The sequence below is a fragment of the Meriones unguiculatus genome, chromosome X, assembly GCF_030254825.1.
Source record: "Meriones unguiculatus strain TT.TT164.6M chromosome X, Bangor_MerUng_6.1, whole genome shotgun sequence".
Classification (NCBI taxonomy): Eukaryota; Metazoa; Chordata; class Mammalia; order Rodentia; family Muridae; genus Meriones; species Meriones unguiculatus.
Genome location: NC_083369.1, coordinates 122,289,900 through 122,315,828, shown reverse-complemented (window position 1 = coordinate 122,315,828; position 25,929 = coordinate 122,289,900). Strand labels below are relative to the sequence as shown.

General features: G+C 36.7%; 1 protein-coding gene across 12 annotated transcripts in view; it reads right to left on the bottom strand.

Moving 5' to 3' along the window:
* Mbnl3 (muscleblind like splicing regulator 3) overlaps nt 1-25,929 on the bottom strand; it is a 118,353-nt gene that overhangs the window by 26,729 nt on the left and 65,695 nt on the right. For all 12 annotated transcript variants that reach the window (XM_060375614.1, XM_060375615.1, XM_060375616.1 and 9 more), the window contains one exon: nt 8,154-8,318. In XM_060375614.1, coding sequence (XP_060231597.1) covers nt 8,154-8,207 — 54 coding nt within the window. In that variant the 5' untranslated portion in view covers nt 8,208-8,318. The remainder of the gene's footprint in view (nt 1-8,153; nt 8,319-25,929) is intronic.

Here is a 25,929-nt window from a genome sequence, read left to right as displayed (position 1 = left end):
TCATGGCCTGGACACCACGGAATAACTGCAGTCTTCCGTTTCTGAGCTTCTATCTAGAGGCAGAAGACAGCATTTTCTTTTACTTAAAGGTAAACACTTGTTAGCAATTTGTTGAGTCAATTTTAATACCACTCATACTACCTTCCCTTTACTGTTTTCATGTGAAGACATTTATGTTTTATAAAAGTATTATGTCCTTTCATCATTAATGGGCTTATTTCTGTCAGAAAAATCTGAAGAACAATGAAATGTACAGTTTTAGTTTCCATCCAACTTTATTAACTGTTCACATAAAACACAGCTGTATAGCCTGTGTTTCATAGTTTTTACTTTGTCACCTACTGAGTGTTGTTCTCTAGGGCCAGAAGCAGTCAAAAGACAGGCTACAGAAAGCTCATATAATCTGCAGACTGGTTAAATGCTACCTCAACAATTATGAGGTAACTTTATAAACAAACAAAAACTGATGGTAGTGTTTATATACTCATAATAGTTGGTAATACTAAGCCACCCTGGCCCTTGGGAGAGCTAAGGAAAAAAAGTTCAAGGTTCAAAAGTAAATAACTGTCCTCAATTACACCTGACTTTTCTGACCTTAGTAATTATCGATGTTTTTGTGTAAAAAGGAACACTAAAGGTAGTTAGGTAGACAAATGATTGGTAGACTACTGTAAGCATAAGGGGTAAAGAGGTGCACAAATGAGGGCACAAACCACAGTTCAGATATGCCCTTAATAGTGGAAGGAGAACCTGCAATAGAGAGCTAGAAACTACAGTAGAGGACAATGCAGCCACTTCTGATGTGAACTGATAGACTAAGATCAGAAAGGAGAGGAGAACCTCCACTATCAGTGGACTTGGGGAGGGGCATGCATGCAGAGGGAGGAGGGAGGGTGGGATTGGGAGGGGAGGAGGGAGGAGCTTATGGGGGGATGCAGAATGAATAAAGTGTAATTAATAATAATAATAATAATAATAATAAGTGAGGCTGGAAAAAAACAAAACAAAACAAAACCCAAACTCAGATTAGCATAGGAAAAAAGCAAATGAGTACTTCTGTAGGCAAGTTCGTAAGCAAGGCAATTTTGACTATTCTAAGGAATGAGCAAGAATGGATCTAAAAATTATTTGGTGGTGATTACCATGTGGTAATGACATTCAATTAAATTTAATATTCCAGTAAGAAAATGAAAACTATTTTAAAGATACAGTTCATGGCATGAATTGTACAATTGTGTGATAGTATGCACTTCGTGTATATAATACATACAAATATCATTCCTTCCAGCACTGTAACATTTTTTTTCTGCTTTACCCCTCTCCTCATCAGTTCCCTTTATTGCCACTCCTGGTAAAAACGACTCTGTTCTCTACTTCTATGAGAATGGCTTCAGTGGCTCCATATATGAATGAGATCATATGGTAAAACACACAACTTCTCACTACAAACTGTATTTCTAGGAGATTAGTACCTTACTAATGCAACTAGTATCTACTGGATATTTAAATTAAAAGAGTACATGAAGAACTTAAATTAATATTGAGTCATCCCTTAAAGGAAAGCTAAGAACTTAGTGTTACACACTTAAAATTACCAGGACAAACATAGTTTTCCACACATGGTCTCCTGGAAGTCCTCTCAGTGGAACACTTCTAAACCATATTCAACTATGCAAGACATTAATTTTGACAAAAAATAAACATTATTTGTAAATGATACTGTCAAGTTGCTTTGTTTAATTTCTATCAAGGAGAAAAGATATTGTAGCACCCTCCAAAATACTGCCTTTCATTTTAAATTCATTTTTCTCTCACACAGTACATCCCAAACCAGTTTCCCCTCCTCTGCTCCTCCCAGTTCCCTAGCACCACCTCCCCTCCCGTCTCGATCCACTACCTTTCAATTCACTTGTGATCAACAGCAAACAAGCTCGAGGTAGTTTGTTCATAGCTTAAATTATGAGCAGAGTAGTGAAACCAGGAGGCCATGTGGTCTCAAGCTGTGACAAACTAAGCTAACTAGCTGCAGAGGAGGAGGCAGAACAGGCCACAGCCAGATTACCTCTAATTTATCTCATGAGAATACTACGAGGAGGAAGGAAGGATGTTGTGATATGTTACTATCAAAGAAACTGGATACTGCAAACAATACAATGCATAAGCACTTCTGCTGGGTAACAAAAACGTAGCATTTTCATTCAACTTTTTAAAGGAGCATATCTCATTCATATTGCCTGCTTACTCACAGTTGAGGTATAGCAGTAAACCTGCTGTTATTTGATATAAATTTCATTTTAATATAAAGGAGTTTTAAGGTACATAACATAAAAGGTGACAAAGAAGGACCTAAACAAATACTTTGGATCAATAATTTGCTAGCAGAGTGAGTCTAGGCTCTGTAGACTATGTAGTGAGAGAGGTGGGCATACAAATCCCCACACCTTTTGATGGAACTGCTAGAGCTCCTCTAAGGACACTTGAAGAAAGCTATGCAAATGAGAAGCTTTTATCCTTAATTAGTTTCAATGCTAAATCTACCTCTGAAAACAAAGTTGAATCAACAAATAACACAATTATTGTTTTTTGTCTAGAAAATGCAGTTAAATCATAGTAGCACTCTGGAATGCTCATGATGTGATTTGCTCAACTTCACTGTGGCACCTAACATTAAGAACAATTAAGAACAATCATAATTATCTTATGTCACATTGAACTTAAGTGCATAATAACTATTGTTTAGTGGCTTGAAAATTTTGCAAAAATATCATTTTATAAAATACTTAATGTTACCATGTCAAAATGGAAAACTAAGTACTAAACTGCAGAACCTTCCTTAAAATATATTGTAACTCCTTTTACTTAATGTTTTGTTAGATTTTAATTATTGCACAAAATATTGGGTTTCATTAAGACATTAGATAGCATTATATATAATGTTTATACTTTGCTGTTATTTTCCTTATTACATTTAATCATCCTTCCTACAAATTCTAGTTATAAATGTGGTGTGGGTATGTGTGTGTGTGTATTCAAATCTGAGTTCTGTTGGATGTTTGGATTCAGCTTGACACGACATGATCAAAGCCATTTTGAATCAAGATCATCATAATATCCTTAGAGTCATCACTAGATTTTTTGTGTATAGTTTCTTAGCAAAATATAACTAGATAAAACAATTTACAAGTTGGACCTGGCAGTAGGAATATGCTAGGATTTTTGGTACTGGTTTATGATAAACTACATATATTCCTCCTAGACTAAAATTATTCACTTAACCAATATGTATATTGTTTCCTCTGAATCAAATCTCAGGGTTCTAACTGGTCTGGCTGCCATTTATGATTACACATTTGTCATTAAGTCCTACAACAAACTACATAGTATCCAATTGTGGATCTGAGTATTTATGTCTTCAGTATTACAGCATTTAGGGAAGGCCCTCATTGGCTCTAGTTTAGTAAAAGTTTGTTCTGGTGCTAAATGGACCTAGTTTCATTTTCCAGTCAATTCAGAAAATATCTGGCTCATCCTGTCATAGAGATTTTTATAAAAGGACCATGTCAATAACTACTTTTTATAGCATCAACCTATTAGTAGATAAAGAGAGTTTATATCAAGTACAAAGTTGTAACTCTAATATAAGATTTCAAAATGGGGATTTTTCTTATGTTCAAATTGTTAGTTATTTAACTACTGATTTTCAAAAATTGAAAAATAAATAAATATTCTCCAATTTTATTTCCACTTACTTAAAACTGTTCTAAAACATTAAGAGGATAAACAGTGAAAATATTGGAGTCCACAATTACTAGGACAGAGTTAATTAGTACATCCCGCTTTATCTTTCAACTTTCAAATTTTTTTTTTGCCTGTTCCTGAAAGGCTACAAAACCTGCTTCTTATTACATTAACACACAATATTGTTTTAGAGAAATATATATGTATTACATATAACTATGACTTAAAATGTTGGGCATGGGTCACAACAGACTCAATCTGAGATACCCAAGATGAAGGTAAACCATGGACTAGTTATAGCATTTGTGTTTTGGACTCCTTAACTTAGTCACAGTGAAAGCCATGGAAAGCATATGGAAGAGCCAGAGCCAGAGAGCCTGGCACACTGCAATGGGACCTCAGATGTGCTGAGCCAACACCCTCTACATTAATCATCAGGTGACTATACTTCACTAGGTCAAGGTCACCTGTATGTCAAGATCTGCTTTTATTTCAATTACTACTTCTTCCAAGAAGAAGTAAAGGAAATTCCTGATATAGGTCCAGGTATACAGCATATCTAAAGAAAATGTTTATAGTATTATATATCATTAAATTTACTTTATATGTATATGCATCATCTGCACTCCTTTCCTATGAGTAAAAATCTTCATTGTGAAGCTGAATCTTTTTTTAAAATTTTGCTTTGTTTGAGAGTTTTCCAGTAGGCCTACTACTGTCTTCTACAGTATTCTCTTACCTTCTGACAATACAAATGGAGTCTGAGCATCAGAACAATGGCTTCTCAAACTCATTGGGAAATGCTAGGGAGCCACACTGTTTGCTCCACCTGCTAAACTTTCTTAATAAAGCCAACAAAAAGCTTTCGAAGGTAGATCTTTACAGTATAGAATGTCAGTACAGACCTGTTAAACAGTGAACAAACTCACCTGGTATAGCAAGCATTCCACCTAAATTGTCTAGGTGTGGTTTTTATTCATTGTTCAGTTATACTGAACAGAATCTATTCTCTCACTCTCATTCTTTGTAAGTTGACATTCCCTTTATCTAGGGGCTTATAATAAGCAAGCTATATTCAATTTTCAAAGGCAGAAGCACTTTTCTGGTATCCTAGAAACAAATCAAAATATGCTTTGTGGAAAGACCTAAAGTTCAAGCCAGCGGTACAAATGGTTATTAAGGTGCTATCACACAAACACAAGATGAGAAAATTTTAAACAAAATGTGTTCTAAGGATAAGTATCAAATTAGTAGTAAGGGAGTGATTAAAAGAGAGAAAGAGAACTGTTTATAGGAAGAGTCTGTACCACCAAAATTAAGCAAAATCATACATTACCTTTGTAATATTGAGATCGGGATTCATATTAAAGATATTTCTTCCAGATGAGACTGATAAATTTCACTTAAAACTGCACATTTACAACTCATTTACAACATATCTACAAAGCAACTTCCTAAACCGTAGAGGAGGAGCATATCAACCATTTGAAGATTAGATTTTTGTATATATAATAGACACAGAAATTAATCTATATTAATTTATCACATCAGAACAGCTATCACTAAACAATATGAGGGAGAAAACAATTTCTAATTGTTCCTCATGGGTCTTCTATATAATTCTTATATATTGTAACATGTCATAAAATAAATTGTACTCTGGTGAGTCATATGAATTATCTTAAGCCTGAGATCTGAAATTATCTTTACTGAAGAAAAAGGGGAAATATAACCTATTATGAAACTCATGGAGAAGCAAATTAGAAAGCACAATTGAAGAACTTTCAAAACTCAATGAATGTCCTCTTACTCATTTCTTTTAAAGTACCACCCCCTATTTTCCCAGTATATGCCACTGTAATCATTTCTATATGAAGGAGTGAAGAGTTGAAACAGAAAGGGTCTCACAGGCTGAATAGAAAGAACATAGTTGTCTTTCTTTCTTCCCCCTAATTCACCCTATACCTGGCTTTCTGGTTCCAGGAAACAAGGCATCACACTGGTGCTCTGAGGCTGTACCACAACCTTTAAAAAAATATCTGCTCTGCCACTATAGGATATGCTGGGCTCAAGGGTTAGTAAAATCTTGCTGCATTCCTTGCTCATTCCCATAAGAGTCTGAGAATAACAATGGTGAATTAAATACTTCTTTGTCATAGTCAAACTTTGACCTCATCTGAAGACTCTAGCAATAATCAATCTATTCTCTGTTCCTATGAGCTCAACATTTTTGAGATTCTACATATAAGTGAAACCATGCAGTATTTGTCATTCTCAATCTGATCTGTTCCAAATGGCATTATATCCTTTAGGTTAATCCATGCTGTCTCATTTTATAAAAGAAGTATATATGTATTATATGAATGAATCATCACATTTATACCCGAAGTATATACATTTTGTCAATTAAAGCACAATAAGGTGGAAACAGTAAAAAATGCTTTGGTTTATTATCATGTACTTACATTTTCTGGATTCAACAAACATATCTACTTTTCACTGAACTTTATTCCCAGCTTCTTCCCAGATGGGTGAACAGGGAGGAACTGTGATCCTTCAGCATTCAAAAGCCCAGAGGCGTTCAAGAAAGACTTTGTCCATGTGAAGTGTTATTGAAGGTCAAATTAGCTTTAAGGACCTCATTGGTTACATGAGGATTAATTGATCAATATAATTATCAGCACTAACTTTGAAGGCAAATATATTTGGCAAACTAATAGTGCAGAACATGAAATCTCTCTTATTTTAATCTCTCCAGATAGTCTGGAAACATCATGAAGAAAAACATCAAGTATTCAATAGCCTCCAATGTCTGGGCTTATGTTCACAGATATACTAGACAGAAGGTTATATTTACATGCTGCTTCTTAAAATCTCAGAATCCATATTTTTGGGGTATTGGGTTTGTTTTTGTTGAGGGGGGGTCAAGACAATGTTTCTCTGTATAGCCTTGGTTGTCCTGGACTCACTTTGTAGACCAGGCTGGCCTTGAATTCACAGAGATCCCCCTGCCTCTGCCTCCTCTAGTGCTGGAATTACAGGCATGTGGCAATGTGTGGGGCCTCCAGAATCCTTTCTCTAATGAGCTTTACTGAGGGCAGACTGTCCCACTCCCATATTTTTACTTCATCTAAATGCCATGGATAACTATCAATTTTCAGGCATAGTCACTGATGAATGAGTAACAAAAGAAGCACAGTCCTTTCAAATTGGTCTTGTTAATGGTTTAAAGGAAGCATGCTAGATGGAATTTGAATGAGAAACCACTGAGTTAGATTGGAGATGCGAAAAACCGTAGCAGAGTGGCGACAATTTTCAATTTCTCCTATGAGGTGCTTGACAAAGACAAAACTTTATATTTTAAGGTGTCAGGACAAGATTAATTCTTAAAAGCATAATATGAATAGATAGGGCACTTCTTAAAGGTAGAGCTCATAGGAAATATGAAACAACTGAGAAATGATAACAGACAGAAATGACCACAGGACAGAAAATGAACAATTAAATAAATGCATCATGCTACTCTAGATTAGACACTGAAATAAAGAGCACATAAAGGGAAAAGGTTAATGAAATATGAATAAAACATAGGGTATATATAATAAAAATACTATCTGTGTATAAGGGAAATACAGCCCAGTAGTAGTATGCTTGTAGAGCATGCACAAGCCCTTAGATTTCATTACACCCATTGATAAAAACTCAAGTTTTAAGGTTAGCTGTACAGCCCAGAACTAGAGCTCCTACCTACTATGTTCAAATCCCTCTTACCTCACAAAAAAATAAAAAAGAAAGAAGACTGGGCAAAAATTAAAAAAATAAAACAATAACTCTTTCTTATACTTTTGAACTTTTTCTAAATCTAAAATTATTTTAAAAGAAAGTTTATTTAAAAGCAATCACAAATCCAGGCATTGTGGCACATGCTTATAAATTCCAGTGTTTGAGAGGCTGAGGCAGGAGGATGTCATGTTTTGAGACCATAATGCAGCTTCACTTCAAAACCAACAACACAGCAACAAACAACAAAATTACCAAATACATAAAACTTTGTTTGAATTAATGTTCTACAGGTCAAAGGTTTCTGTGCAATAAACTTCACAAAGCTCATCTCCTCCTCATCTTTACAAAGCTCCTTTTCATTTAATGTACTTTTAGAAACTCACACCCTATACAAATGCAGCCAGGTTTTTAATCCAACACATGTGATTGCTTTCTTCATAGGAACAGCTCTGGATTGGTAATCAGCACACAAAACACTGCCCTAAATCTTGTAGTACCACACTTTAAAAAGGCCCTGCCCAGTTATCTCAATGTCAGCATATAGGCTTTGACAAAAGACATGGAGCTGGTATGCAAGAGCAGCTTGTACTAGAAGAGTCATACAGCAGCTAGGATATCACACATGCACTTACAAGGGATGACATCTGGGCATTTTGGAGCATAAGCTGCATCTGCTGGGCGAACATGGCTGCGGCAGTCTTCTGTTGAATCAGATTGTTTCTCCCATTAATTTCCAGCTGCGACTTTAAGTGTGGCGGAGGGTGTAGGTACTTGCAGTTCTCGCGAATGCACCGACCCTAGTAGTAAAATTTAGACAAAATTTTATTTAGTATTTCTAAAATTCTGAGATGCTGAGCTTTTAGGAGCCCACAATCACAAGGGCTAGCCATGTTCTTTTCCTGACAGCCCTGTAAAATAGATCCTCTTCTCATCTTCATCTCCCAACAGAAGAAACTGAGACTAGGAGACATGAAGTGCCTTGCACATGTGGATGTAACCACTTAAAAAGAACTGCATTGAATCGATGGAATCAAATAGAAGACCCAAAAATAGAACTACACACCTATGGATACTTGATTTTTGACAAGGAAGCCAAAACCATACAATGGAAAAAAGACAGCATCTTCAACAAATGGTGCTGGTCTAACTGGATGTCTACATGTAGAAAAATGCAAATAGATCCATATTTAGCATGCTGCACAAACTAAAGTCCAAGTGGATCACAGACCTCAACATAAAACCAGATACTCTAAATTGGTTAGAAGAAAAAGTGGGGAAGAGCCTAGAACTCATTGGTACAGGAGACAACTTCCTGAACCGAACATCAACAGCACAGGCTCTAAGAGCAACAATCAATAAATGGGACCTCATGAAACTGAAAAGCTTCTGTAAAGGAAAGGACACTGTCATTAGAACAAAACTATAGGCCCCAGATTGGGAAAGGGTCTTCACCAACCCTATATGTGACAGAGGGCTAATATCCAGAATATATAAATAACTCAAGAAATTAAAAAGCAACAAATCAAGTAATCTAATTAAAAATGGGGTATAGAGCTAAACAGAAAATTTTCAATAGAAGAATATCAAATGGCACAGAAACACTTAAAAAAAATGCTCAACATCCTTAGTCATCAGGGAAATGCAAAGCAAAACGACCCTGAGATTTCACCTTACACCCATCAGAATGGCTAAGATCAAAAACTCAAGTGACAACTCTGGAGAGGTTGTGGAGAAAGGGGAACCTTCCTCCACTGTTGGCGGGAATGTAAACTTGTACAACCACTCTGGAAAGCAATCTGGCACTTCCTCAGACAACTAGGAATAGTGCTTCCTCCAGATCCAGCTATAACACTCCTAGGCATATACCCAAAAGAGGCTCAAGTATACAACAAAGACATTTACTCAAGTATGTTCATAGAAGCTTTATTTGTAATAACCAGAATCTGGACACAACCCAGATGTTCCTCAACTGAGGAATGGATACAGAAATTGTGGAACATTTACACAATGGAATACTACTCAGCAATTAAAACAAGGAAATCATGAAAATGGTGGGACCTAGAAAAGATCATCCTGAGTGAGGAATCCCAGAAGAAAGACACACATGGTATATACTCACTTATAAGTGGTTGTTAGACATATAATATAAAAATACTAAAATCTGTACACCTAATTAAGCTAAGCAAGAAGGAGGACCCTGGATAAGATGATCAATCTTCACTCAGAAAGGCATATGGGGTGGACATGGGATGAGGGAGAAAACAGGGAATAGGACAGGGGCCTACTACAGAGGACCTCTGAAAGATTCTACCCAGCAAAGTATCAAAGCAGATGCTGAGACTCATAGGCAAACATAGGGCAGAATGTAGGGAAACTTATGAAAGAATGGGGAGATATAAAGACCTGGAGGGGACAGGAGCTCCACAAGGAGAGCAACAGAACAAAAAAATCTGGGCCCACGGGCCTTTTCTGAGACTGATTCTCCAACCAAGAACCATGCATGGAGATAACCTAGAGCCCCTGCTTAGATGTAGCTTAAGGTAGCACAGTCTTCAACTGGGTTCCCTAGTAATTGGAACAGGAACTGTCTCTGACATGAACTCAGTGGCTGGATCTTTGATCACCTCTCCATGATGGAGGAGCAGCCTTACCATGCCACAGAGGAAGACAGTCCTGATGAGAACTGATAGGCTAGGGTCAGAAGGAAGGTGAGGAGGACCTCCCCTACCAGTGGACTTTAGGAGGGGCATGGGAGAAGGTGAGGGAGAGAGCGTGGGATTGAGAGGGTACAAGGGAGGGGGTACAGCTGGGATACAAAGTGAACAAACTGTAATTTATAAAAAAAATAAATAATTCTGATGTGTGTAAGGTGAAATCTCAGGGTCGTTTTGATTTGCATTTCCCTAATGGCTAATGAGGTTGAGCATTTCTATAAGTGTTTCTCTGCCATTCGATATTCCTCTACAGAGAGTTCTCACCTCCCCCTGAGGGGGGAGCAGCCTTACTAGGCCACAGAAGATGACAATGCAGCCACTCCAGATGTGATCTGATAGACTAAGATCAAAAGGAAGGAGAAGAGGACCTCCCCTATCAGTGGACTTTGGGAGGGGCATGCATGAAGAAGGGGGAGGGAGGGTAGGGTTGGGAGGGGAGGAGGGAGGGGCTTATGGGGGGATACAAAGTGAATAAAGTGTAATTAATAAAAAATAAAAAAATAAACCTAGTTGATCTTATTCCAGAACTTTCTTAGTAGTCTGTTTTGCTCTTCTTTGATAATAAATCATATTGTGTTTAGAACATAAAATAAATATTAGGAAATGTATGTCATACAATGTAGGTAGAAATTATGAAGTTAAATAATATTCTTTCAACAAGAGATGCAAAAGTCATAAGTTTAAGACTGGGATGTGGATCCACATATATAAGTAATTAAGGAAATTCAGGAAAGATATTTAGGAATCACAAACAAAAATATAACTTCTGAACTCTACTACCTGGTACATTCTAGGCTCCAAGGCTTTCTTTTTCTTCAAAGCCTTATGATGTGAAAAATATCCTCAAATCCAATGAGGTTTTAAGAATCTGAGAAAAAATCTGTATGCCTGGCAGTCACGTTGCTCTTGAGGTTCCAGCTGCAAAGTCCTTAGATTTTTTAGATACTAAAGTATGCTTGGATTCCAATCATTTCTTTTTAATTCATAGTTTAAGCATTTCAAAGAAGAAAATATTTAAATTCCACTGAACCATGCATAGTGGCTCATGTCTTTAATCCCTGTATTGTGGAGATGGAGGCAGGAGGACTGCCATGAGTTTGAGGCTAACTTAGGCTACACAGTAGGGCCTGTTTCAAAAAAAAAAAAAAAGCAAAAGCAAAATCCCACATGCCTTTTATGTCACCTAAATCATGACTCAGCTGCTGGTTATGTAGTATCAAAGAGTGTCACTGGACAAGTTGTTTATTGTAAGGTCTTAATATGACCTACCACTATATTCAACTATGAACCTGACAGAAAGCAACCAACAGCTATCCTGTTTGGTTTACTAAATCCACCCTAATCTTTCTAAGATAAGTGCAACTGCAAGTAAAACATTTTCCCACAGATGTTGATTTTTTTTTACAGTGCATGAAAGAGGAGGAAGATGAAGAATGAAAAAAAAGTAGAATCTTTTTATTTTGGACTAAGAATGTAAGTTGCTAAGCCACTTGAATTCCCAGGAGAAAAGAGAGTTAGTTCACCAAGCAAGAGTTTTCATTTTACACATCAATGCATGTTTTACTTCTATGCAAGGCACAAATAATAAATACATTAACTTATTTCGGTATCTTTCTATGAAGTCATTCCTACAATTTCACTGAGAAACATGGCATGTGCTTCAAAATGTTTACCAAGCTGCAGATAAGGCAAACTTGAATGCATTGTAACCGCTCTTTTCTTGTAGAGTCTTCACTAACAATTCCACTATAGATGTATATAAAATTTACTTGCATGACCATTGCACATATTCATAAGGTAGAGCATGACCTAAAACACAGTGTGAAAAATTGAAAGTACACTTACTGTTTTCTATCATTTGCTCTTTTGTTTCTTCCACTGGTAAATTTATTTCTAATCAAATTAAAATAATTTATAAAATCTAATAATAACCTCACTTCAAATATATTTAAATTTTGTTCATAACTTCTGGAAAAAGAAGCAATTATAAATAAAAGTTAGAAATGTTATTAAGCTGATTCTCCTGAACTCACACAAATAGCTTAGGAAAAACTATACAATTTCAACTCAAATAAGGTCTGTAAGATGATTTTTACCCACATTAAAATCCAATCTCAGGGGTCTCTTCCTTGAAAACCATAAACATCGTTTTACATCTATTATATCTCCTGTAAAGGCTAACACAGTCATGAGGATTATAGTGCCTAGACCCTTCATCCTCCAGGAACAAAACTAAGGTTATTTGGCTCAAAAATCCAGTGTAGAAGATGCATAACATTTGGTGACTTCCACCATGGCATGGCAGTTCCTGATTACACTTCTGCTCTTTCCAGACCCCAGCAGCAAAGATTTCCCCAAGGCTCAGACCTAAATCCTGTTCTTCTCTCATCTCATTTCCCCAGAGAAATGGAATGTTCCAAAGTTGCAAGCAGCCCTGTAATTGTCCAGATCTTAAGTCTTGATCTATCTCTAACCTCTCGTCTGAATTGCAGTCCTCTCCATCAGCAGCTGCAGCTGCATTTGGGGCTCCTGCATTCTAGCCAGGTGCAAATACCTTATTTTGGACCCTTGCCTATCTTTCATCTTGCTGCATGCTCCCATTCAGGGACATTGCATCAATTCCTATGGTTTGGGGCAGTCACATAGCAGCAGTGAGGAAAAGAAATCAGGCATCTGCTGAGAAGGATTGCCCAGCATTGCAAAGCCTAAATAACTTAAGACAATTAGTATTATCCAACTATGGAATATGATTTGTAACCCCTCTGCAAAAGAGAAAAAAACATATAAATACATTTTTTCTATTCAGAATTGCAAATAACAGAGTGTCTTTTAAAGGGAAAGAAAGAGGACTGATTGGAATCTTAGCATTTGCTTAAAATTATAGAATTTTAACATCATTTATATTTACTGTAATATAAGAAATGGAAAGAACAAAGGAAGAAAAGAAGCACAGTGTATCTGTCAGATTTTCTGCCAGTCCAGAGAGAAATTTTTTTAACATATCTTGATGAATTTACATAATTGTCCATTACAAATAATAACTTTCCTTAAACTTCTTTTTTTTTTTCAGAAACTAATGAGATTTTCTTTTTACAAAGCAAAACAGTACACAGAAATAGAAAAAAATCTGCAGTGTTAAAAATTACATAAAACCAAAGTATGGGATATGAGGCATCATGAAAGTAAAAAAAAAAAATCTTATTCGTTTTAGTTATGAGATTTTACTTGATTTATAAAGCATTCTTTTTTGAATGACAGAATCCATAATTAAATTCTATAATAATGCAAATGCATAGCAATACTACCTTACTGGAGACAGCTGCCTGTGTCACAGAAAGTTTATAAAATACAAATCTACATTTTTAAATCAAAACAACAGATGAAGAGACCATGTAATTTAATATTTATGTTATCTGTGGAATACAACGGTACAAAGAAATACCAAGACTCTCATGTATTTTTCAAAACTCACTTCAGAACTCAGGGTAATATGTTTGTATGCAGGACACTTGGTGACAATAAACCTCTAGAGAAGACTCATTCTGCAAGAACCCCAAATTTAGTTACAGGCTTTAATATTTTAATCGGTTTGATGGGGGATATAAATGTAGATTTTTTGACATTTGGTTACTCTTGTTTTTCATTCTTAGTAGTAAAACGACTTTGATAAAGCATGTATGGATAGGATAAGATGTGGATGGGGAGGGGACTTCCCCCAAAGTCTGCTGCTGCCCTCTGGGAAAAAATGACTACAGATTAGAAAGGTTCCCATGGATATACTTCTACAATAGATCCATAATAACCCAGTACTGAAAACACAGCCCCTCATTTTCCGCAGCCAAGTCAATGGTGTCTCAAGCCCTGTATATTCTTATCTAGACTGAGAGGGTCAGAGTTGTCATGTGTTAATACGGTGAGTATTAGATCATGTCCTGAAGGACTTCGCAAATGTTAGGAGACAACATCCTTTGGCTTAAGAGACTTTATAATAAAAACTGCAGCTAAGGCTGGCCAAGACATGTAAATAAATGTCCTTTAGCCCTTAACCATGCACAGAAACCTTTTTTTTTTTAAATAAGGGGATTAAAGAGTGAGCTCATTTATGCTTGCCTCAATCTCCCTCTTTTCCTACTTTCTTTTGGCCTTAAAAACATGTCATTCTCACTTGCTAGTCATTATGTCATTAAGCTAAGCAACTAGCACAATGATTCTAGAAGGAAAGTAGTTCTCTGCTGAAATAAGTGCTCCCACACTGATGAATCTTCCAGTTCCCTCTTCCCCCACCTCTGTCTTGGAAAATGCAACCAAAAAGCAGCAGGGCCAAGGAATGGCTGATGACATCTGTGAATCACATCCGCATCCAAAAGTTGATAACAGACAAAGGAGAAACTTGCAGAGCATTTATAAAACCTCCAAAATTCAATCTATTGCCTTTTCTGTACCGTTAGGCTTTCACGAGTGAATAGAAAGCCTTTAACCGAGAAAGAAAAGTAGCATTGTAATGATTCAAATCCTACCTAAGTCTTGGGAGTTATGAGAGTTCTGTCAGCTAACAGAACACTATGCACTTGGTAGGAAAAAAAAAACCTATGAAAAGTACTTTTTATGTTCATGAGAAAGACCTGCCATCTATCAAAATATGAAAAGGACCGTAGGAAGCTGAAAACTACCTTCTGTCAGTTACTGTATCTTTAACAAAAACAGCTGTTTGCGGAATAACTTGCTTCTTCATATACGTTTGGGGTAACGGATGGTGGTAGATGAAAATAACCTCTCTCAAATACAATTATACCTGAATTACCTTTTCAAAGACACAATCTTATTGACCTGTGCTATCAGCAGCTAAAAAAAATAAACGTTAAACACATCACATAGATGATTTGTTCAAGAAGTTCTTCTGTTTTAAGTGAAGGAAAAAAAATCCTGATCTGTGATGTAACACTATAACATCTGTATGCTCATAGACCCTGCTTCTCAGAGGATGCAGAAGTAAATAGAGAATTTATACTTCCCAGGCACTAGGATGTCTTCCTGCAACCATCACAGACCTATTGAAACCAAGCAGTATTGATGTATCATTCTTAACATGTTGCTTACCAACTTTACTATTAATTTGAGATGCTGTAAGCTACCTGGAAAAGAAAGTTTTAAAGAACATAAACCGTCAACATATTTTCTTTATACTATTTTAGAATCCCGTTTTCTTGAGACAATCCAAAGCCCCATTTCTCAGGGCAATCATGAAACAGCTATCACATCTGAATAGGAAAGACTCTGGGAAGAGAGTAGAATTTTCTGGCCTATCTTCTTCAAGCGAGCTTTGTATCTTTTGACCTCCAAAGCATAAAGGGAGGATTAGGTTCAGCAATTGTCTGTTGTTCTAGTAGAGCCCACTAAGATAATTTGGTTCTGAGAACTGAAACATTTTAGACTTAAAGGAACATCCTGTGCACCCCTATCTGACAAAGAAAGAAAGTGAAGGCCAAACGGGTGAAGGGATTTGTCCTAATTCACAAGCAGCTTAGTAAGCACAAAACCCAAATTTACACATTCGCCCTACCCAATATCGAGTCTATTCAAATAACTGTTTTTGCAAAGTTTGTTCCTGAAGTCTTCTCTCCAACCCATGATCCCTCATCTCTTCCACTTTTGTGCCTCCAACTGTATACTCAGCTCTGCCCTAGCATTTACTAAATATATCAATTAATTGTTTGCATGCCTCTCTCCTCTACCAGACTTGGAGTCTATCTCAGAGAAGAATTCTATCTTTCTGATCTTTGAATCCCCCAGGGGTGAGCGCCTGGTGAGTAGTTGCCATACAGGTTTGGTAAACTCTGGGAGGACAATTTTATAGAGTATCACATTTAAACCTTCTCCTCTATCCCCTTTCTGTTTTCTTTCAAGAGATCCTTCTTCCTCAAGAAACAGGACAATAGTGAACACGTGACTGAGACGACTCTTAATTGAATTTTCTTAATAAACTATTATTTTATCAAGGTCTACAAAATGGCTAGTCAGTAAGTTTTCTGCTATGATTATGAACTCTGAGGAATGTATGACCATCATGGTTGAAACATTCTAGTAATTTAGTATGACTGAACCAGAAGTCACATGAATTCACTACGCACAGACATGATGCCTAGTTCTAATCCCAAGAGACTCAAGATCCCCTAGAATATAGGCCTGCACTGTATGAGCAACAACAAAATCCAGTCAATGATCCATATCTAATCAGCACCTGGGCCTGCCCAAGGGGAACTCTGTATTTCTAGAGTCAGTTAACAACAAAGTGCTTCTCTACCTGCCCCACCCCTACCCAGAATTGCTCAGAGTATGCTGTAGGTCAAATGCCCCTAAGCTATGTAGACAAAGGTGGAATACATGGCTTTAGGAAAATCACAGCATGTGCCTTTTTGTGGCTCTCTACTGTATATACCAACTTTTAAGAAATACATTCCACCCAAGTTCAATTTAGTTCACATTAAAGATTTTTATTTTCGAATAATAATGAGCTTGAATATTTTCACTGAAATTTTTGAAATGGTAAATAACAGTTAAAAACCTACAGTCAAAGCAAGCTGTCCTCACCAATATCCAGAATCTACTTCTGCTGCCCCTCCCCACAACTAAACATAAATTTTTGCCCCTGTTCTAATCGAATACCTCTATTCACTTTAGATAAAATATTAACTGAATACGTAGTCAATAACAAACTCCTTGTGAATGAATCATTTCTATTTTTAAAATAGCCAAAATCAAACTAAACTCCCAATATAAAGAAACACATTGGTGGCAAGCTATCATCAAATTCAGAAGCACTTCTGATGGTAAGTAGTCAAAGAATCTGGCTTTCGGCATCTGGTGGCAGCGAACTTAAAATGCCATTAAATACGGAAAACTTAGTGTCTTACCACAAGGAACAAAATACACTCACAGCCATACAACTGTTACATACTACATAGACTTTGTTAGGAAACAATATAAAAGGCTACCTGTCTCTTCCCAGCAGTGAAATCTACTGCACTTCAGCTCCTTTACCTTCTTTGTCTGGACACCCCCTTCAGCATCTACTACAGCAATTAGAAAGCCAGGACAAAAAGAACGCCAGCTGCTTGTACCATTTCTTCCCCGCTAAGGCTTATGCTTCGAATCCTACCCGGGAATGTTAAATTTATCAAATAAAAATACAAGACTCCTAATTTAGTTTGAATTTTAGATAAACAATCTACATATACGTATGCTCCATTCAATATTTTATTTGGTAAATTTCTCCACATCTGTTCTAGGCTGTAAAATGAGCTAAATAAAGTCAAACCTCCCAAACCCATTTTACTCCCTTTCCAAAAGGGCCGGAGAAGCTCTGTCTTACGGGACCCATCAACCCAGGATCCGTACACCAGTTACCCGGAAGGAATGCTAGGCTCCAGCTTACCTGAACAGCTGCGAGGAACTGAAGGAAGTTGGCTGTTGGGGAAGGCAATTTGTTCTCTCCAGAGCTCCTCCCACCACAAGCCTCACACCAATCACTTTCTCTCTCAGCCACTCCACCTTCTAAGCCACAGAGGCAAAACTGTACACTTACTTATTTGTATATTAAAGTGACTGCAATGCCTGTTGGAGCTCCCTCTTTAGTTTAGGATGAGAAGGCGCATGAGACGTGACAGGCTATTTGTGGAGCAAGTGGAGGAATCTGGGCCTCCTGTGGAGCGCTCTACCTTTGAGCTACACTCCTAACCTGACTCCAAATTTATACAAGAGATTTTTGAGCACACACGATACTGCACGAAAACAAGGCTTTTATTTTATTTTTTTATGGTTTTTCACGTTATGGGCTAGGGAGAGGTTAAACAGGGAAGCTAACTTTTTCTTTCTAAATCCTGTCTGTGGAATACTCAAATTCAAGCAGAACTCATCAATTAACAATGAGTGACTAGTGTCATGTAACTATATATACTCACATAAATTTATGCAAGTACATACACAAAACACGAAATTGGAATTCAGTCAATGATTGATTATTCCTATTAAAACAATGAAAAGAACTGGAGAGATGGTTCCGAAGTTAAGACTACAAGCTGCTCTTTCGAAAACCCAGGCTCAACTCCCAGCACCCACATAGCAGCTCATAACAGTCTGTAATAACTCCGGTTCCAGAGGATCTGACACCCTCACACAAACATAAATGAAGGCAAAACACTAATGAACATTTAAAAAAAAAAGAATCATTAAAAAAAATTGAGCTGGAGAGGTGGCTCAGTGGTTAGGAGCCATGGCTGTTCCTCTAGAGGGCCCAGATTCCATACCTGCACCCCACATGGTGATTCACAACCACCTGTAATTTCAGTCCCAGAATCCAACGCCCTCTTCTGGCCTCCACAGACATTGCATGCATCTGATGCACAGACGTACATACAAGCAAAACAGCCATATACATAAAATAAAAATAAAATGAAAACCAAGGAAAAGTCAAGGTCATGACAAATTCTAACAAACAAAATAATATATTCCAGAAAATGGTAAGCTCACATTACTGAAGTGACAATCAATTTAAGAATCATTTTCTAGTCACGGTCCTGAATTTATTTTATTCGTTATTAATATAGACTTTTTGAGTGAAATTATCAAAGATCCAGAATTAGTAAATTCTAAATGAGTGAAGTTATACTATGCTGGGGAACTTTCTTTATTGATGGGCATGTAACAGAAGCATTTAATGAGAAAACTAGAAAGACCCTTGAAAATTATTTAGTCTAGCATTTGCCAGGATGTGTACTACAGACCAGTAGTTCCAAGACAGGATCATAAAAAAAAGAAGTCTTGATCAAATAGTTTATAGAAAAGGCATAATATATGCCTTTCTCGGAGAGAAAAATATACAAAAGTCCTATACGGCCTACAGTAATCTGCTCACTCTTGCTCAGTTAGCATTTTACAACATTGTTTAATTAATAAAAACTACCACATTATATCAAATGCCCACTACCATTGCTCTTTAGAATGCCTCATGAAAACACTAATCAAATTCATCTTCTTAATGCTACAGATAAACAGCCTGAAGATGAAACTAGAATTCATGGCATTGTGTAGGCTGTTTTGTTTTTGCTTTTATTTTTATTTCTGTCCTAAATTGAAAAAGGGATTTTCCTTTGTGATAGTTTTTGTTTGTTTCATTTTGTTGTTGTTGTTGTTTTAGTTTGGTTCAGTTTTTTTTGTTTTGTTTTTTTTTGTTTTGTTTTGTTTCTGCCTAGACTGGCTCTCCTCAAAGCCAATAAGATAGAAATGTTTTACTATGATTGCTACAAAACAACATCCCCCTATCATTTTCCCAAGCCTCTCCTAGCTTTATCAGGAATTCCGCCATGCCTGCTGTGGCTTTCTTTTGTTGTGAAGGCTTCCTCGGGCAACTTTTCAAATCAGAACTGTGAGCCACCTATGTCAAACTGGCTTTCCTACACTGTGAATTCTTTCCTCTGGAAGCAAGCCAGTTACTCCAGGTTTTCCATGACTTAAGGGTCTCAAGTGAGTTTTAACTGTACTGAAATTCATGAAGAAGGAAGGTATTTGGCAAGTCTCTTGATTCCTATGGGGTTTAGTTATGTGCTATGCTTAAACTTTGGGGTTTCCATTTAGCAAAATGAAATTTCCTGCCTCTATGTGAAATACAACTTTCAAACAAGGATTTAATTTAGAGAAATAGCTTTCAAACATGTAAGAAGAACACAAGATGAGAAAATGCTAATTACTGTTCAGATTTAAACAAATTAGCTTTTTGCAAGACTTCAGTGTGTTGCTAATAAGTTTGATAATTATGCCTCAAAATCCAGCCACCTATCCATCCATAGAAAAGTTGTTTAATGGGCACATACAATTATGGACTTGCTAGTGCATTTTAAAATTAGGGACATTAAGATAGCAATCAGTTTCTCTTGTGCTAAAGGTAAACATTCCTTCAGATAAAGAATTTTAAGAGCATAGTATCAAAACGTTTACAGGTGTTTGTTAAGTTTGCAAGTGTGAGATCATGTTACAAACCTGAAAAGAGACAAATGTATTTGCATTAAAATAAGCTAAAATAAGCATTCTCCTCACACTCCTATCATCCATGCAACAACTAATAACAAAATGTAATTTCCAAGCAGGAGGTATTACTTGGTGACATGGACCACCTCTAAAATACTTGGCAACATGTACTATAGCACATTTTGTTAGTCATTTCATATATATTTATTGACATCTATAAAATTTAAGTCCATTATTTAAAATTTACTTAAAACTGTAAGATCTAGTATCTAGTTTAGAGTGTTATACAAACTCTAAAATAAAACTCCACATTCCATATGTACTATATTTATGTGAAGTGGTATTTTCAGCAAAATGTATCTGAAATCCATCTAAAACTTAGGTCAGTTGCTTGCTATGTTCTGTAGATATAAAAACAGCTGATTCTGTCTTGCCTTAACATCCACTAACTTTCCTCTAAATCCAGAGATATGTTTCTCAGAGATATAAACTGAATCAACAAAAATTTCTAAATGAAACTGCTACTGTAATTTTTTAAAATGTGTTTTTACATGATCTTCTTCAAGACTGGTGCAGAAAGTATGGCAATCTCATTAAATTCGCCTTCTGCTTTTGGTGAGCTGTTAGTATTTGACAATGATGAAAGTTTCTACTAGTCAAAGACCTAAACAAGGCCATCTACAAACACTGTAACTAGAACATATATCAGTTTAAGTAAAATACTGAGATTAAGGAAGGTTTTATGTTTTCAAATAAATCAGTCCTTCAACCATAAATGTCTCATGCCCTTACAGAGAAGAAATTTAAATATGATCATTGCCAACGATGCCTGTCTCCAAATCTCAAACAAGGAAAAACATTAAGCAAAGAACAGAGAGAATTAATTAGTTGTGTTAAAATCTATAAACTTTACTCCCAGAGTCAACTTCAAGGTCTGGAAGAAGACTGATGTACTTGGAAGGAGGTGGTGCTTTTTACAAGGTGAAAACTTTACACTCAGCACAGAAGGGTGTTACCACACCACAGTGCAGTGTAAACCATACTTTACTTGGTAAGAAACAACAAAATGAAAGGAATCTACCCTAGCTACATTGTGTCTTCTTTGTCAATCAACATATAATTGAAAAAATGGGTCTTTGAAAAAAATTAGTTTGTTTATGCAAGTGAAATTCCATTTCAGAAACTATTTTACAAATCCAATAAAATAAAATAAGCTAGGTAATATAAAAACATCAGTATGCATGTCTTTCACATGGATTTTTCTCCTAATGGTAATTGGAGCATTTTCTTGTCTTATACTATTTCATGTTTTGAAGTGAGTATATTACATACTAGATTCTCTAAGGACAGGTACAGATACGCGCTGAAGTGTCAAGCAGTTCATACTATTTATAAGTGTGCTGGTGGAAAGTTGTACATACTGTTTTAGCTTAAATTATTTGCCATGCAACTATGGATAACACACATTTAGGTTTTCCACTGACCCCATCACAGCAAAAAGTCATTTGAAGGATTTATAAGGTGGTGTGAACTGGTTTAATTTTGGCAAATTGACTCAGTGTCTTACCATGTAGCCCAGTCTGGATTCATATATATCCATATCTGACTCAAACTCAAACTTCCTACCTTAGCTTCCTACCTTAGTCTGCCTCCCTTCCCACCTGACCCCAGCCTATCAAGTCTCATCAGGACCACCTGCAACTTCTTCTTCCATGGCCTGGCCATGACCCTCTTTCAACAGAAGTTTCAGGCCTTCGCAAGTTTATCTGGGAGAAATGATGTTACATTTTCAAGAGCTAGGTGAAAGGAGCTTAAGCACAATCCACTAAGACCTAGCAAAAGGAACAGTTCGGCAAGACCCTACTGACAGAGAAACAATAGAGAACGAGTAGTACTTTGTGACTATTATTGCCACATTAAGGGAAGAACTTTAAACAGTGTTTTCATTCTGGAGAAGGCTTTTTGATCACATGTGTTTGAGTACTGTATGTTCAACATTATCACAAACTGGAGAAAAAAACTCCAAAGAGAACAAAAGTTCAACCTTGTTTGGAAAAGAACAGTACAGATTGTTCTTCTCAAGTGTTCTACTTCTCTGAGAACAGAGGTAAATGACAACTCAAAGTATATGCACACCACCTCACCTTCCCCACCAAAAGCTCAGTTCTGTGAACTTTGTGGCTACATTGCGCCAATGCCTCCCTAATGGACACGTATCAACTCTTCAATTTATAATTTAGTTCATTTCCAGAACTTTGAAGACGTTAAATGTTATAGACATTTGCTGATGAAAAGAATCTAGCTCATCTGAGAAGTGGCTGAACGACTGAACACACTCAGTATAAAACATACTTTTAAAGACAGTATGACAGAAAAAAATTATAATCATAAATTCATTTTATGTGAATCAGCCATTTATAACTAATTACTTTGGTTTGGATCCGCAATATTCATGGAAATGTCGTGTGTGAAATCTTGATACCCAGATAGTAATTCTACTGGGAGGTGACATAACTTTAGGATATTACGTCCAATTCTGATCATTTAGAATGCTTACTACACGTCAATTTTGAGAGCTCAGTCAATCAATCAATCTCTCTTTCTCTTTCTAGTTTTCTGTCTCTCCCCTTTTTTCTATCTATCTATCTATCTATCTATCTATCTATCTATCTATCTATCTATCTATCTATCATCTAGCTAGCTAGCTCTATTTTCTTCTTGGCTGCCATGAGATGGGCAGCTTACCTTTATCAAAAGCTTTTCCATCACAGGACTTAACAGATCCAAAGACAGACAGTGGGAGGAAGATGCCTTCTAGGAGCTGCTGCCACCTTACTGGGACCAGCCTCATGAATTTCCAGAGAATTTTTCAGGGTATATGAAGCATGAACTATTCTGGACAGATGTGAGAGATATGAGAGGGGGACTGGCAGGGTTTATCCCTTTTTCTCTGTGTATGTAGGCACGGTGGGACCCCCTTTTCTTTGTATGGTCAGGTATGGCAGGCCTGCTCTTTCTTTCTGTGTGTATGTAGTCATGGAAAGAGTGCCCCTTCTCTCTGTCTGTATGCAGGCATGGTGGGTCCGCTTCATACTCAGTTGTATACAGGCATAGTGGGATCTCCTGTTCTTTTTGTGTGTATATATGAATAGTGGGACTCCCTCTTCACTTCCTATCTGTGTATGCAGGCAGGATGGGACCCCCTTCTCTCTGTGCGTATGCTACATGGCACACAAGTGCATGTCAGCAGACGCATGCAAATGTCAGAGGGTAACTTTAAGTCCCTTTCCTCCTTCCATCCTTTGGGTCAGAGGATGAGTTCAGCCCTCAAGCTAGCATAGTAAGCTCTTCACTGGGTGAGCCTCCTCATCACCACAGGAGCCTAGCATACCTTGAAAGGCTACATCAAGAAATGGATAGAAACAAAAGCTGAGACCAACAGCCAATCATTGGGTGGAGCACAGGGAGCCTTTTGGAAGAGTGGGGGAAAGATAGAAGGACCCACAGGGGACAGGAGCTCTACAAGAAGGCCAACAGAGCCAACTAACCAGGGCCTGGGCAGTCTGTGGAGACTGAAGCACCAAACAGCAACCATGTATAGACTGGACCTAGGCCCCCTACACAGATGGGTAGCTCAGTCCTAATGAGGGTTCCCTAGTAAGGAAAAGGGGGACTGACTCTGACATGGACTCTGATGCCCACTTTTTGATCACTTTCCCCTGATGGGGCTACCTCAACAGGCCACAGAGGGAGAAGATGTGCTCAGTCTTGATGAGACTTGATATGCTGGGGTTGAGGGGCCTCCCCTTCTCTCAGAAGTAGGGGATGGGAATAGAGAAAACAGGGAGGGAAGGTGGGACCTGGAGGAAAGGAGGGAGAGGTCTATGGCAAGGATGTAAAATGAATAAATAAAAATAAAAATAAAACAAACTCCTATGGTTCCCCTCCCCCAAAAGAATACATTTCAGTATGAATGCTGTTTCTACTGGAAAGAACACTACAGTGGAATCCAAGTGCACTAGATTGTACTTCAAATTCTGTCAATTAACTTTTTCTTCAAATAATTTCTAATCCCATATACTTTATGGGTTATTTGAAAGACTATAGGTACTGGATAAAATTTTGTAAATTTTGGAAATAAAATATTATAATACGCAAAAATGTATTTTATTATTGCTCTTCCATAAAACTAAAATACCTGATTATAACTAACTATAAATAATCTAACAAATTATTAGTGCTCCATTGGAAGTAATGCATAATAATCTACATAATTCTCGATTATATAAATACAATAAGTTATCATATACTTAGACAAAAATTTAACATGCTAAAAATGAGATCTCTCAAATGAGAACCCAATGTTACTGTTAAGCAATTGCTGCTACCACATCTTAGCATTTTAGTAGGTAGAGGAGCAGAAGATAAGGATGCAGAGCCAAAGATTACTCTTATTCTCCTAAATAACTTCAAATAACCTCTTGAACTGTCAAAAAACTAGAATTTAACAGATTAGTAATTCTCTTAGTAGTACAAGCACCCTACAATTGTGATTTACTGGTAACAAAAGCAAGAGTGCTTCTCAATCCTAGAGCCCTTGCCAGCATACCAAAGGCTCCAGGTTCTAGTCCCAGCACTCAGCAAACAAAACAACAATTCTGAAAATCAGCATAACAGAAATTCATATTAGAATCCTAACAAAATATATCAAAATCATCTTTATTCTACACAAAAGCATGGAACATAGTTCTTTTTGACTGACAGTTTTTCAAACATTTTTGTGATCAGTATTATATTTTATTTATAATGTTTATTAAAAAGATAACAAAATCAGTCAAGTCATTAGTGGTTTATGGTTAAGGAAAAGGAAAAAGCAATGAACAGATTCTATAATAGCAAATAAAAACAACAAATTAAATTGGAGGTAATTTTGATGGCATAAGGAAGGGATCGGAGGGGAAGAAACGGGGACAGATTGATCAAGATATGTTACATACATGTTTGAGAGTCCCAAATAAAAACCTTTGAGCTAGCCAAACATATTGTAAAAGAAGACGATAACTGGTACAATACCAATGATTATGTACAGCAAAGGGATTTTTAAATATTATACAAAGAGGTTAAAATAAAATTTCAGTCTCATTTTTAATCTAGTTATAAAAGATTCAGTTCTTTTTCCATTTTTTCCAGCAAGCCAATATTTTGGAAACTAATACTGACTCATATCAATGTAAAATTGCAAAAATACTTATATACACATAATTGATATTTGCATACATGTATATATTATCATATGCAAACAGACAAATATGAACACGAATTTTGTCTTCATATTTGCTGCTTATAAAGTTTTATAATTACACAATAGAGCTTTGGAGGTACAGAAATTCACTAACCTTTCCAAAGCATTATAAAAGATACATAGCTACAGTAATGATTTTAATTAATTTATTTTTATTAATCACAATTTATTCATTTTCCCAGTTGTAGTCCCCTCCCGCGTCCCTGTTCTCATTACTATGGCACCTACCTGGACACTGAACTGCCATGGGCTACATCTGTGCAGGGGTTCTAGTTATCTCCATGAATGGTCATTGGTTGGAGTATCAGTTTTAGAAAAGACCCCTGGGCCCAGAATTTTTGGTTCTGTTTTTCTCCTTGATGCTCCTGTCCT